This window comes from Myotis myotis, unplaced genomic scaffold, assembly GCF_014108235.1.
Source record: "Myotis myotis isolate mMyoMyo1 unplaced genomic scaffold, mMyoMyo1.p scaffold_m19_p_40, whole genome shotgun sequence".
Classification (NCBI taxonomy): domain Eukaryota; kingdom Metazoa; phylum Chordata; class Mammalia; order Chiroptera; family Vespertilionidae; genus Myotis; species Myotis myotis.
Genome location: NW_023416347.1, coordinates 88,987 through 102,922, shown reverse-complemented (window position 1 = coordinate 102,922; position 13,936 = coordinate 88,987). Strand labels below are relative to the sequence as shown.

Below are 13,936 nucleotides of genomic sequence, written 5' to 3'. Positions count from 1 at the left end.
TTTGTGCACTTGGGGGGGGGGGGGTCCCTCAGCCCGGCCTGTGCCCTCTCACAGTCTGGGACCCCTTGGGGGATGACCACCTGCTGGCTTCGGCCCATTCCCCCAGGGATCAGGCCTAAGCTGGCAATCAGACATCCCTCTGGCAGCCTGGGAGCCCTTGGGAGATGTCCACTTGCCAGCGGGGAGCAGGCCTAAGCTGCAGTCTGACATCCGTAGTGCTGCTCAGGAGGCGGGAGAGGCTTCCACCACCTCCGCTGTACTAGCAGCCATCAGCCTTGCTAGTGGCTGAGCAGAGCTCCCCCTGTGGGAGTGCACTGACCACCAGGGGGCATTTCCTGCATTGAATGTCTGCCCTCTGGTGGTCAGTGTGTGTCATAGTGACCAGTCATTCCCAGTCATTCTGCTGTTAAGAGTCAGTTTGCATATTACCCTTTTATTATATAGGATGTGTGTGTGTGTGTGTGTGTGTGTGTGTGTGTTTAATAAAACACTGGAGGTCTGTCAAAAGGACAGAGGAACCAACCTTCTGAAGGGGCTTCCACTCGCCAAAATTAGACAATCTTACCAACAAAAATGAATAATTTCTGCAATGTATTAAACATATCAAATATATCAAAAATCCCTATGTTCACAATTATAACTGAACCCTCTCCCCCCTGCACCAAACAAACACAAAACAAGTCTTTTTGGTGACCTTTGGAGGATACCAGGGTACCAACTCAGGGTCACCAAATAACCATTTCTCCTTTACAGAAGAAAAACAATTAATGAATGAAAAAGAAATGGTAGAATTAAAACACTCCATGTTACAAACTCTAATGAAGTAATGAATTTAGACAATAATCAGTGACTATTAAAACCCCTAGATAACAACATGGGTGTATCAGATACAGTTTTTTAACTTTTAAAGGGGATGGATCACGCAGAAAACTCCTGAATGGACCCAGTAATCAATCTTAACGTTACTAAAAGTAAATCAGTTGTTATGTGAGTCGAGATAAGATGCAAAAGAAGACACACTGCACACGTGTGAAGTGGCCTTGCCAAAACAATTATACGTGACTCTGACCAAGCCTCTCGATCTTTTAGAGAAGCACATGGATGGAGCAACATGTTCAATGATTTTATAACCAACAAAATCTAGAATGTAAGAATTCTACACAGCACATGGCTTCAACAAATACATAACAAAGAGGGCCCGGCTGGTGTGGCTCAGTGGTTGAGCTTCAACCTATGAACCAGGGGGTCACAGTTTGATTCCTGGTCAGAGCATATCACCTGGGTTGCGAGCTCAATCTCCAGTGAGGGGAGTGCAGGAGGCAGCCAATCAATGATTCTCTCTCACCATTGCTGTATCTCTCTCTCTCTTCCTCTCTGGAATTAATAAAAATATTTAAACAAATAAATAAATAAATAAATAAATAGTAAGGAGAGAAAAAAATTGAGGGTGAAAGAACTTACATATCTGACAGACTTATGAGATATGTCAGCTCAACACAATGAGTGGTTTCTAATTCAAATAAACCAAAACTTGTGAGACAACCAGGAAAATAGGATTGTATATTTGATGATATTAAAGAATTACTACAGGCATACCTCAGAGATACTGCACGTTTGACTCTAGACCACTGCGATAAAGCAAGTATTGCAAAAAAGGGAATATAGTATTTTTGCTGGTAGAGGGTCTTGCCTTCAATTTGTAAAAAATGCAACATCTTTGGAGCACAATAAAGGAAGGTATGCCTGTATTGAGTTTTTAGGTATGAGGTTAGATTTGATATTATTTTGATTTTATAACTGAACAGAAGCCACTGGTTGAATCAATGAGTGATTAAATGAGTGAAGGAATTAATGTTTTAATTGGCCAATGAAGCTCTAGGAATCTTTCCATCACCAGCAACTTTCACAGTCTAATCCTTAGTATGTCTCTTGCAGGAGCAACACAGACTCTTCCTCTCATATTTGGACCTTTAAAATGCTTATCAAATGTTGGGGTACATCACAGTCACCAGCGCGCCTACTAGAAATGCAATTTTCCTAGGTCCTTCCCCAGAAACAGTGATTAAGGAGATCTGCAGTGAGACCTAAGAAAGTGCATTTCCACCAGGCTCCCGTGTGAATCTAATGAACAGACCACTGTGAGAAATCCTGGGAAGGGTGCTGGGCAGGGTAAGATGTGCCCTGGAGGCCTGTCCTGCCCTTTGTCAAGCACTCTGACAAAGGCAAAGGGCACAGAGCTGAATTAACTCCTTGTGGAAAGGGCCCCCTTAGCCACCTCTTCCTCCATCTTCTGAAATAGCCGTCCTCCTCTATCCTCCTCCTCTAGCATCTCCTGAACTAGGAGGCAAAGAGTAGCTGTCTGTGAAGGCAAACATGGCATTTGGAACAGATTCCAAGTCCTTGGAGAAGGTCCCCCTACAGATGGCAAGGCAGGGATGAAGGCCACCCGCTCCTCCCCCAAGGTGCTCTGTACCTTCACCTTCTTCTCTGGAGATGAATCCTGACAACACTGTGTGGAGAAAAAGAAGAGAAAGCAGCTGTCCTCAGATTGGTCTGCCCAGGGAGAACACCATCTCTGCAGAGGACTGCTGCCCTCCCTCAGGAGGGAGGCCAGGCAGACCCAGGGCAAACTCACCCTCGGGGCTGAGGCAGAAGTCAGTAGAGGCCGAGCCGTGCTCATTGTGGATGGTGCATCGGTACATGCCACAGTCCCCAGGGGACGCCTGCACGATGGCCAAGGCCGCCGGCCCCTCGTCCCCTGCACTGCAGAGAGTGGAGACCCTTCCTGTGAGAGCCATCACCACGGCACAGCCAGGGCCAGAAGGAGGTCCTGGGGCTCCTCAGACCCGGCTCTCAGGCTGCTGGGAGCTCTGGGGCAGGCAGCAAGGTACTGTGGTTAAGATCACACAGGTCTGGTTTACAGTCCTGACACTCACTAGTTGTGTGACTTTGGGCAAGTGACTCAATACCTCTGAGCCTCTATCTTCCCCCTCTCTACTATGAGAATGATAGAATCTCCCTCGTACAGTTACTGTGAGGGTTAAGTGAGTGACAGACCTAAATGAGGACAATGCCCAACATTATGATTTTATGATTGCTGTAATTAGGGAGCCAGTCAGGGGAGCTAGCCTCCAGACAGCTTACCTCCTGCCTACTTCGCCCACTGGGTGCAGATCCTTGGCCCATGTCAAGACTGAGTCACTAAGAATGTTGAAAAACTGGCACCAGAGCTTCAGGCTGCCCGAGGCATCAGGAAACTGCTCCACTCGAATCTTTCGAATTACCTGTGGGGCTGGGAGCAGGGGACGGGGAAGAGGACTGAGCTCCTCCCCTCCATCTTGTGCCCTCTGGCCCTGCCCCTGCTTCCTTGGGTGTCCCTGCTGGAACAGGCTGAGAGAAAACAGGATTCAAGTCTCCACATAAGCCCACTCCTTCACAACGCCCAGCTGCGCCTCACCTCTCTCTCTGAAGCATCTTCCCTGACCCCAAAAACACACATCCTAGCTAGAAAGAACCCACTCTAAAACCCCTTTCACAAGCCAGGGCGAGCCTTCCAGCGAGGATACAGACAGCAGCTGAAAGAGAAACTTCTGGCCCTGGCCAGTGTAGCTCAGTAGAGAGAGTGTCAGCTGTGCACCAAAGAAAGCTCTGGTGGGTTCGATTCCGGGTCAAGGGCATGTACCGGAGTTGCAGGTTCTCCAGCCCCTAGTTGGGGTTTGTATGGGAAGCAACCAATCGATGTGTCTCTCTCACATCGATGTTTGCCTTCCACTCCTTCTCTGTCTCTCTCTTCCTCCCTCTCTCCCTCCCTTCCACTCACTCTAAAAAGCAATGGGAAAAAATATCCTCGGGTGAGAATTAAAGACAAACAAACAAAAGAGGAACTTCCATTTGCATTCCAGGCCCCCAACTCTAGGAACCTGCATTTGAACCCCGTTCCTACCACTCTATACTCATGAGACAAGTCTGGAAAGAGCGGATTATGGTGATGATGATGACAGAGGTAGGATGCCGTGGATGTCAATCTCTGTGCTGAGTACTTGATTTATTCTATTTTATTTAACCCCTTGCAATGTTACAAAGTTTGCTTCTATTACCATCTCCAAGTGGCAGAGCCAGGAGGAGAAGAAGGCCTTCCTGATTGCAAAGCCTGAGGGATTAGGACGCAAGAATATCTTTAGGTCCCTGTAAATCCCTAGCAGGCACGCACAACTCTAGCAGCTGCAGCAATGTCCTTGGCTGGGCAGCCCTCTCTGTGGAGCCACACCCCAGTCCCCACACCACTGCTCACCTTTGAGCAGGTCCTTGGCTTTCCTCAGCTTGCCCGGGCTTTCCTGCTTGCCTTCATCCAGGGTCGGCTCTGCATCCAGCCCACTGGGCTTGGGGCTGGAGCCCAGGTCTCCTGCTGCCTGCTCCTCTTCTGCCTGTGGCACCTCCAGCAGGCCTGCCTTTCGGCCCTGGGTAGGAGAGCGCTTCTCCCGCCCTAGAGTCCCTGGGGACCCAGGTGAAAGGCCCTTTCTGGGCCCCCGGGGGGAAACCGTGGGGCTCTCCCTCTCTTCAGGCTTGGCTGCCTCCCCATCCCCTGCTGCTCTGGCCTTTGGGAGAAACCTCTTCCTCCGGGCCCCCAGAGCCAGTTCCTCAGGGGTGGCTGCAGGGAGACCTGCTGGTGCCTCCTGTGGGAACTCCTCCTCTCGGGAGGGTTCCTGGGCTCTGCTCTCTGCTGAGAGGGGTCTCTGACCAGAGGCCGCCTGCCCCCCTGCCTCCCCCAGCAGACCCCCCGCACTGCTCTCCTGAGAGGTTCCCAGGAGGCCAGACCTCTCAAGGGGAACCTCACCATCACCCTTACTGGATTCTTCTGAGGTCAGCCCAGGGTCCTCCTCCTCGCCTACCACGATGGCAGGCACGGTGAGGGGGCTGGAGCCAGGGCTCCGGGCAGCAGCCAGGGCCTGCTGGCCAGCCTGCACCTCACGGTCCAGGAGGCCAGTGATGCGGCGGGAGGTACAGGGGCTGAGCAGTAGCGTCTGTGCACTCTGCACCAGATGGTCGTTTTCCACACGCTCCAGGATGCGCCGTGATGTCTGCGGACTCAGACCAGCCACTTCCAGAGTAGGGGCCAGTGTGGGTGAGGGTGCCAAACCCCTGGGGGCAGCTCCTTCCCGGGACTTTGTGCCCCCTCTACTCGTCTCTGTGCTGGATAGCTTTAGCAGGAGAAGCAAGTAGTTCTTCAGGGAATCTATGAGACCAGGGTCACAGCTCTGGGTGCCTGAGGGCCTCCCTTCCACATCTGACATCTTGGCGCAGGCTCCCTCATTGCTGGCTGCTACGGTTTCTGGTGGGTGATTCTGGGAGGGGGTCCCAGGCCCCAGGTGCACTGAGGGTGCAGAACTCAGCAAAGCCTGGTCCCCAGAGGGCAAGAAGGCAGCTGCACTTATGTGCTGAGAAGTGGGGGTGCTGGGCAGCCCCTGCTGTGAGCTGTCGGTCAGGCCAGTACCAGCAGGAGAAGGCAGAGTAGGCACATCTGGGCTCAGGCCGCCGGGAGGACAGCCTCCCCGATCCACAGAAAGCACCTCCCCTGGCTGCTCCTCCTTGGGGCACTGGGACAGGCTATCCTCTGGCTTGTCCTTGACCAGACCTGACCACTCCGGCCCCCAACATCTCCCTCCTCCCGTCTGCTCCAAGCTATCCTCAGGAAGCAGCTGTGCTGGGAGCCTGAGGCCCCCTGATAGGGGACCCAGCACCATTTCCTCTTGGTTACCAGAGGCCGTTTCTGCTGCCTCTCCAGATCTGAGCACGAAGCCAGGTTTTTCTGGGACAGAGGACCTTTCTGGACTCTGCTCAAAACATGCAATAATCTGGGAACTGGAACCCTCTGAAGGTGAGGGTTCAGGGACTCTGGACTGTGGGCTGAGGTTGGTCACTGACTTCTTCTCTGACTGAACTTTAACAGTTATGGGTACACTCCCCTCTGACTGTGTCCCCCTATCTTCCTGTATCCTGTCTTCCTGTGTCTTCGCACTTGCCTGTGTCTTTCTGTCTTCCTGTGTCCTTTCCGCCTGTGTCCCTGTCCTTCCCTGTGCTACCACATCCTTCTGGGAACTCCTGTCTGACTCTGTCCTCTCACTTTCTTGTGTCACAATGTCCATCTGTGTCTTCCTGTCTGCCTGTGTCCTCCCATCCACCTGCATCTTCCCATCAGCCTCTGTATTCTTCATGCCTCCATGTCTCCAGTCAGCGTATGTTCTACTCTCCTGGGTTTCTGTATCCATGGGCTCAATGATGCTCTGACTTCTGGGGGTGCTGCCACCAACAAAGGCTATACCAGTGCTGCTGCTGGCCGATACAGTAGGAACCATGGTCGCCTGCGACTCCAGGACCTGAGAACACATGGACAAAAGCAAGAACTTAACTCATGGCCTCAGGATCTGCAATCTGGCATCCCAGCCTCCTCTGACCTTATCCAAACTGCCTTGATGGGAATCCTGCCACCTGGTTTCTGGGGCCCACAGGGGTTGGGAGGCAAAGGCTATGTGACAAAGTGCCAAAGCTGCCCACCCCAACCCCTGATCCCAGAATCTAGACTAGGGAATCCCCAGCACCCAGGTCCAGCCTGGCCCTTCTCCCCTCTCCCTGAAGAAATCCTGCTTTCCTGAAAGAACCTGCTCGTCTGTATCCCACCCGCCCCTGGGATTTGGAGGGGAGTTGTCCCCCAGGGCTTCTGAGCATTCCTCCTGTCCCTCATTGCCCTGGATAGAATGATTATGGGTGAAGTGAGGCTATATATCACCTCACTCTTCACAACAATATGAGATAGCTTTGTGAAAATCTTTTCGATATGAAAACACTGATGGTCTGATTTGTCCGTTACCAGATACTAAATGGCAGAGTTTAGTTTAGAAGCCAGGTGTGCCAAGCTCCAAATCCCATGTTCTTTGCTGTTATACTATAATGCCACCCATTTAAGTTCTAATTAAAGGATTTATTATTTAAACATAAACATAGTAGTATAAGATAGTAATCTGCCTCTTTCCTCCTGGATGTCATCAAAACCAACAAAGTAAACAAGAAAACAAACAAACTCTACTGTTATGAAACTGGAGGTAAATAAAACTCACAGTCTAAAAAAAAATGGACCAGTATTGTCAAAAGCAGACAGATTCAACACTGGGCAGCTGAGCTGGAACAAAAGCTGTTTGGAGGAAATAATCAGTGAAACAGCTCAGCAGGTGAATAGTGAAACCGTTCAGCAGGTCTCAGAATATGGCAGCAAAAGTTATTGTACATAAAGGACTCATCCTAGGGTGATAAGCCCCCAAACTCCACCTACAAGAGCTATAGGATCCTGGAGGGCAAGCAGAAAACCTATAAGGGAGGTGTCCAAGGAAACAGGGAAAGGTACACTGCTGGCCCAGCCAGTGTGGCTCAGTGGTTGAACATCGGCCTATGAACCAGGAGGTCACGGTTCAATTCCTGGTCAGGGCACATGCCGGGGTTGCGGGCTTGGTCCCCAGTGGGGGAACTGTGGGAGGCAGTCAATCAGTGATTCTTTCTCATCATTGATTCTCTCTCCTTTCCTTTCTGAAATCAATAAAAATAAAAATTTAAAAAGTACACTACTGAAGAATCCTCCTGAAAATTGCTTAGCTAAGAAAATTATTTTTGAACATACAAGGAGTTAAGGAATATGTGCCCTGCTTGAGGAAACTTCTAGAGAATAAACTTCACTCAACTAAAGGTGATTAGAAAAACCATAGCCAAAGAATTGATGAGAATGAAATATATAACTGTAGAACCAAGACTAAAACCATAGGAGCTTGGAGTGGCAGATCAGAATGTCAATGTTTTATGCCCTGACAATACAGAAACTATTTAACTAGCACAAAAGGGGAAGGGGGAAGGTGACAAGTGGAGTAAATCCCTTAAATGTCTGACCTATACAAGCCAGGAACCAAAGACATTACTCAAAGCTAAAAAGCCAGGTAATATGGAAATAGAAGATGTTTAACTAATACAAATAAAATCACTTAGAAATAAAATTTTAGACTAATAGGAGATGGAAAATAAAAGGGGAAAATGGTGGGAAGGAAGTGGAAACTATCCTTGCCCACTACAAAAAATTTAAAAAGACACTGACTGAAAAGATAAAATAATTAATGACATATATATAAAATTTAAATTACAGCCTTGGCCAGTGGTCTCAGTGGTTAGAGCAGTGGTTCTCAACCTTCTGGCCCTTTAAATACAGTTCCTCATGTTGTGACTCAACCATAAAATTATTTTCGTTGCTACTTCGTAACTGTAATGTTGTTACTGTTATGAATCATAATGTAAATATCTGATATGCAGGATGGTCTTAGGCGACCCCTGTGAAAGGGTCGTTCGACTACCAAAAGGGTCGCGACCCACAGGTTGAGAACTGCTGGGTTAGAGCATCCCAAGAACCAAAGGGTTGTAGATTTGATTCCCCATCAAGGGCATGTATCTGGGTTGTAAGTTTGATCCTGGGACCCGGTCAGGGCGTGTGCAGGAGGCATCCAGTCAACAATGTGTCTCTCTCACAGTGATGTTTCTCTCTCTCTCTCTCTCTCTCTCTCTCTCTCTCTCTCTCTCTCTCTCTTTCTCTCTCTCCCCGCTCCCTCCTACTAAAAAAAATTAATGTAAAAAATATCTTTGGGTGAAGATTAACAACAACATCAAAATTTTAATTATAAATTACTATACACAAACACTTCTAAGTATCAGAAGAACCACACACAACACCAAAGGAAACAGATCATATAATAATTTTTTAAATATATAATGAAAATATAAATTAATTAGGAAATTTACAGTTACTTTACTGAATATAGAATTTTGAATGAATATGAGTAGAGAAAAATAGAAGAGTTTGGTAAATATCAGGAGCCATCAAATGTTAAGTCTGACTGAGCAAAGAATTTTAATAAAAACACTCCTCCAACTTCTCTTATAATCAGTAAGATATTAACAGACAAAAATACCTTGGAGCCAACAAATAGCAATTAGTAATATATTAGAAACTTCTTTTAATTTCTGATATTCTAGGATTAGGATATATTAATATGGACATGAAGTCTATAATTTACAAAGAAAATTCTGACTTTGCACACAAGGCTCATGAAAAGAGAACTTTTGGCTAAAGCTATCTTCACTTCTCTCACCCTAGGTCAGTGGTCGGCAAACTGTGACTCGCGAGCCACATGCGGCTCTTTGGCCCCTTGAGTGTGGCTCTTCCACAAAATACCGACTTCTGTGCATGGGCCACAAAGTTTCAATCGCACTGTACATGCGCGCCCACACGTGGTATTTTGTGGAAGAGCCACACTCAAGGGGCCAAAGAGCCGCATGTGGCTTGCGAGCTGCAGTTTGCCAACCACTGCCCTAGCTGATCAGTTCCTGAGTGCAACTGAACCCACTTCCTCAGTTTCTCAACGTCTGTTCCCTCTGTCTCTACTGCCAATATTCATTGCAGCGTAGTTTACAATAGCCAAAGATTAGAAATTACCTAAATTCCATCAACACAGGACTGATCCAATGAATTATGGTACAACCCATTCCAAATAAATAAAATAAACATACAAATAAAAAAGAAGCAAGGTTCAGCCCGGCCAGCATGGCTCAGTGATTGAGCATCGACCTATGAACCAGGAGGTCACGGTTCGATTCCCTGTCAGGGCACATGCCCGGGTTGTGGGCTTGATCCCCAGTAGGGGGCATGCAGGAGGCAGCCAATCAATGATTCTCTCTTATTAATGTTTCTCTCTCTCCCCCCACCTCTTCCTTCCTCTCTGAAATCAATAAAAAAAATTTTAAAGCAAGGTATGAGCTAGAAAGTATCATATACCACCTTTATGTAGAAAATACACAGATACACACACATATATGTAAATGCACAGAAAATAGCTCTGGAAGAATGCTCAAGATACCAGTAATGGAGACTGACTTCAGGAAGAGGAAGTGGGTGGTGGGGATAAGGAAGGAGGGAAGATTTAATATTCTCCAATACCTTTTTAAAAAATATATATTTTATTGATTTTTTTACAGAGAGGAAGGGAGGGGGATAGAGAGTTAGAAACATTGATGAGAGAGAAACATCGATCAGCTGCCTACAGCACACCCCCTACTGGGTATGTGCCCGCAACCAAGGTACATGCCCTTGACCGGAATTGAACCTGGGACTCTTCAGTCCACAGGCCGATGCTCTAGCCAATGAGCCAAACTGGTCAGGGCTCCAATACCTTTTATACTTTTTGAGTTTTATACCACATGCATGACACATACTCAATGAAATTAAATTAAAATGAAAATAAGTAAATGAACCCTTCTATGATCATCGAAGCCTTTCCATCAGCAAGGGTCCCAGCAGGTATATCTCTCCAAGTTCACCTCTTGGGTTCCTCCACCCAACACAAACTTACTGTACCAATTACAGTAAGTTAGTGCTATTTTATAAACGCTTTGGTTTTTCCTCTACTGGACATTCTCAACCTTTTCCTTGCTCACCTGGAGGACTTCTTCACTTCCTTGAAGACCTCATTCAAGTTTTTTTCTTCTATGAAGACTTATGAGTTCACTCCTCTTCTCCCCTTTCCCCCCCAAAAATTAGTGGCTTCCTATCCCATGTACCCATGGCAAATGTACTTGGTTGTGTCAGGATATAAGTTCCTTTCAGCCTCTGAGGTTGTAGTTGCAATCCAAGTTCTGTTTTCAAAGCCTCTGCTGTGCTGTCCTCTCTGTATGCCATCCAGTGGCCGGTCTGGGATTTGAACGATGGTCTCTTAGTTCCAGTCTCAACATTTTTGATACGCTGTTCAGAACCAGATCCATGCGTGAACAGCTTGGGAATAAGTCCAGGACTTTATAAACAGCTTATGAAGTCATTTTCCCGAACTTCCCCCTCTCCAGGATCTCCCCTGTACTTTCTGTCACATAACAGGGTCTTCATTTACCCCTCTCTGTCACATACTTCCTTACATGAGCCTGATTCTTGGGCCAAGGAAGAGACCCAGGACTAAAAACAAACAAACAAAAACAAAAACAGGGGTTCATCCCACCCTCTTGGGACCAGAGCTCCTCTGAAGGAGGGGAAATATTGCCTCTCATAAAATTTAGACACCTATGGCCTCTGCTGCCACTACAACCACTAACAGGAGATCCTTTTCCTAGTCCTCAAGCCTGACCTAGAGCAGCGGTCACCAACCGGTGGTCCACGGACCACTGGTGGTCCGTGAGGCCCGAAAGGTTGGTGACCGTTGATCTAGAGGGCTCCTGAAGCTCTCTCTGTCCAAGCTGATGCTTACTTCTGAATTTTTAATTATATTAAGACCAGGCCAGGAAATACTAGATTAAAAAAAAAAGAAAAAAGGTAAGCACTGCTCTGGCCAGTGTGGCTCAGTTGGTTGGGCATCATCCCATGCACTGAATGGTTGCTGGTTCGATTCCCAGGCAGAGTACAATGCCTGAGTTACAGGCTTAAATCCCAGGTAGGGGGCATGCAGGTGGCAGCTGATAGATGTTTTGCTCTCACACTGTTGTTTCTCTCTCTCTCTCCCTCTCCCTTCCTCTATCTCTAAAAATCAATTTAAAAAATAAAAATAAAAACAGCGTAAATTGCTAGTTAAGTAGTACTTTGAATTCTGGTCTTCTTCCCCAATCTGTGTGTTGCCATTTGCTTATCCAAGTTATCAAATAATTAAACAATGCATTTTGTCCATATCCTCTGACTTTGATCTGGTATAAGTCTAGTCCCCTTGATTGGTTGGATAATCCCTTAAGGCAAGAATCATGTCTCTCCTCAACCTCTACTCCCTTCAATGCTCTCATAAAATACTTATATTCACGTATTCTCTAAAACTAAAGAGCCCTTATTATGGGAGGGGAGTGTCCACATTTTGGGATCATTATCCTCGGAACTTACAGGGTTTTTCAAGAGACACTCTCACCTGGCTGATGGAGCTCAGTGATGGAGTGTTGACCTATGAACCAGGAAGTCACGGTCTGAGTTGCAGGCTCTATCCCCAGTAGAGACGTGCAGGAGGCAGCCAATTGATTATTCTCTCTCATCATTAATGCTTCTATCTCTTTCTCTCTCTCCCTTCCTCTCTGAAATCAATAAAATATATATATATATATACTTTTAAAAGGAGACACTCTAGCTCTGGCTGGTAGCTCAGTTGTTTAGAGCATTGTCCTGATATGCCAAGGTTGTGGATTCAATCCCTGGTCTGGGCACATACAAGAATCAACCAACGAATGCATAAATAAGTGGAATAATAAATCAATCAGTGTTTCTCTCTCTCTCTAAAAATGAATAAATTTTTAAAAATTAAAATAAAAAAAGAGACACTGGTATGATGCCAGGTGGATATGGTGCTAGGTGAGTGAGTACTTGAATTATTGGGGGGAATCAGTTCATAAATTATATAATTGTCTAACCATTATGTTGTATACCTGAAACTAAGATAAAATAATATTGAATGTCAACTGTAATTGAGAATAATTTTTTTTAAAGAAGAAACACTCAGGTCTCAAGGCTTTCAGCAGAGCTATACTGTCCCTCTGAGGTAAGGTGTCCCCACACTGCTGTACCTCAGCTCCAGAGAACTGAGGCAGTCTCAGAGAAGGTACCATGCGAGAGCACTAAAAAGCAGCCTTTGAGAACACTAATGGCCAGTTCCCATTCACCAAATACCTGTAGGCAAGGTTGCTTCTGCCCAGGGAGAGAGCTGTCTGAACAGCATGGCTGGGCTGGAGGGAGGGTCTCTGGACAGTCTTAACAACTCAAGAGGCCTCTGTTCTGGCATCTGCTCCTCATCCATATCCAAGATGGAAGCCTAACTTGAGTTGCCAGAGATAACCCTTATTTTCAGGAAAGGAAGTCAAGACAGACTGCAGGAGGGAGGAACAGTTGGTATCATATTCCAGAAGCAGAGACCCTTAAAGTACTTAACCCTAGCAAGAGACATGCTGGACCCATATGAAGCAGACAACAGAACTTAAAAAGATATAAGAAGGTTTGAATAATTGAAATAACTACCATGCTCCCAAATGAGAAAGATAAATATTAATATATAGATTTTTTCCAAATTAATTCTTATATTTAACGCAATCCCAATCAAAATGCCAATGGTATAGAGACAGAAAGCAGATAAATTGGTGCCTGGGTCTGGGAGTGGGAACAAGGATTAACAGCAAAAAAGAAGAGGGATCTTTTTATAATGATGGAAATGTTCTAAAACTGGATTGTGGCAATGGCTGCACAACTCTGAATTGTATACAATGAATTATATACTTTGAAGAGGTAAATGTTATGGTATATAAATTATACCTCAATAAAGCTGTTTAAAAATATATTATTTAGCAAGTCTTACTAAGAGACCATCCAAAATGCAAATCTGACTTTAGTTTTCCAGGAAAGTATTTAATAGGCTTTTGACCTTGTTAAAAATTCATCACTTTTTTTTCCTTCTTATAGGCTTACTTTCTTAGAGCAATTCATCACTTTTTTTAAAAAAAATGTGGGGTTTTTTATAATGGTGAATATAAAGATACAAGGTAAAAACAAAACAAAAAATGATATATGGGAGTTTGGACAATTTCAAACAATGATTCTAAAGTTTTTCTACAGGAATAAACAAGAGAGAAGAGCTAAGAAAAGTTTTTTAAACAAGTATAAGAGGGTTTCTCTGCCAGAAATTGAAACTATAATAATTAAAACAAGATCATTCTGTTGTAAGAACCAACAAACAGAATGGATTATGACAGATGTGAATATACAGACTTTAATGTTTATAAAAATTATTATATAAAGAATCACAAACTAATAGGTAAGGGTTGAATATTAACAAATGATAATTGCGGAAATTACCCAATTAACCAAAAATTGATCTAGAGACTGATGCTTTTCTATACACGCAAATCA

At 45.7% G+C, this 13,936-nt stretch overlaps 1 protein-coding gene across 2 annotated transcripts in view; it reads right to left on the bottom strand.

Annotated features, from left to right (window-relative positions):
- Positions 1-13,936, bottom strand: part of ALPK3 (alpha kinase 3) — a 44,740-nt gene that overhangs the window by 6,920 nt on the left and 23,884 nt on the right. For both annotated transcript variants that reach the window (XM_036306272.1, XM_036306273.1), the window contains 4 exons: positions 4,292-6,374; positions 3,145-3,292; positions 2,636-2,763; positions 2,474-2,509 (listed from right to left, as the gene is read on the bottom strand). In XM_036306272.1, coding sequence (XP_036162165.1) covers positions 2,474-2,509; positions 2,636-2,763; positions 3,145-3,292; positions 4,292-6,374 — 2,395 coding nt within the window. The remainder of the gene's footprint in view (positions 1-2,473; positions 2,510-2,635; positions 2,764-3,144; positions 3,293-4,291; positions 6,375-13,936) is intronic.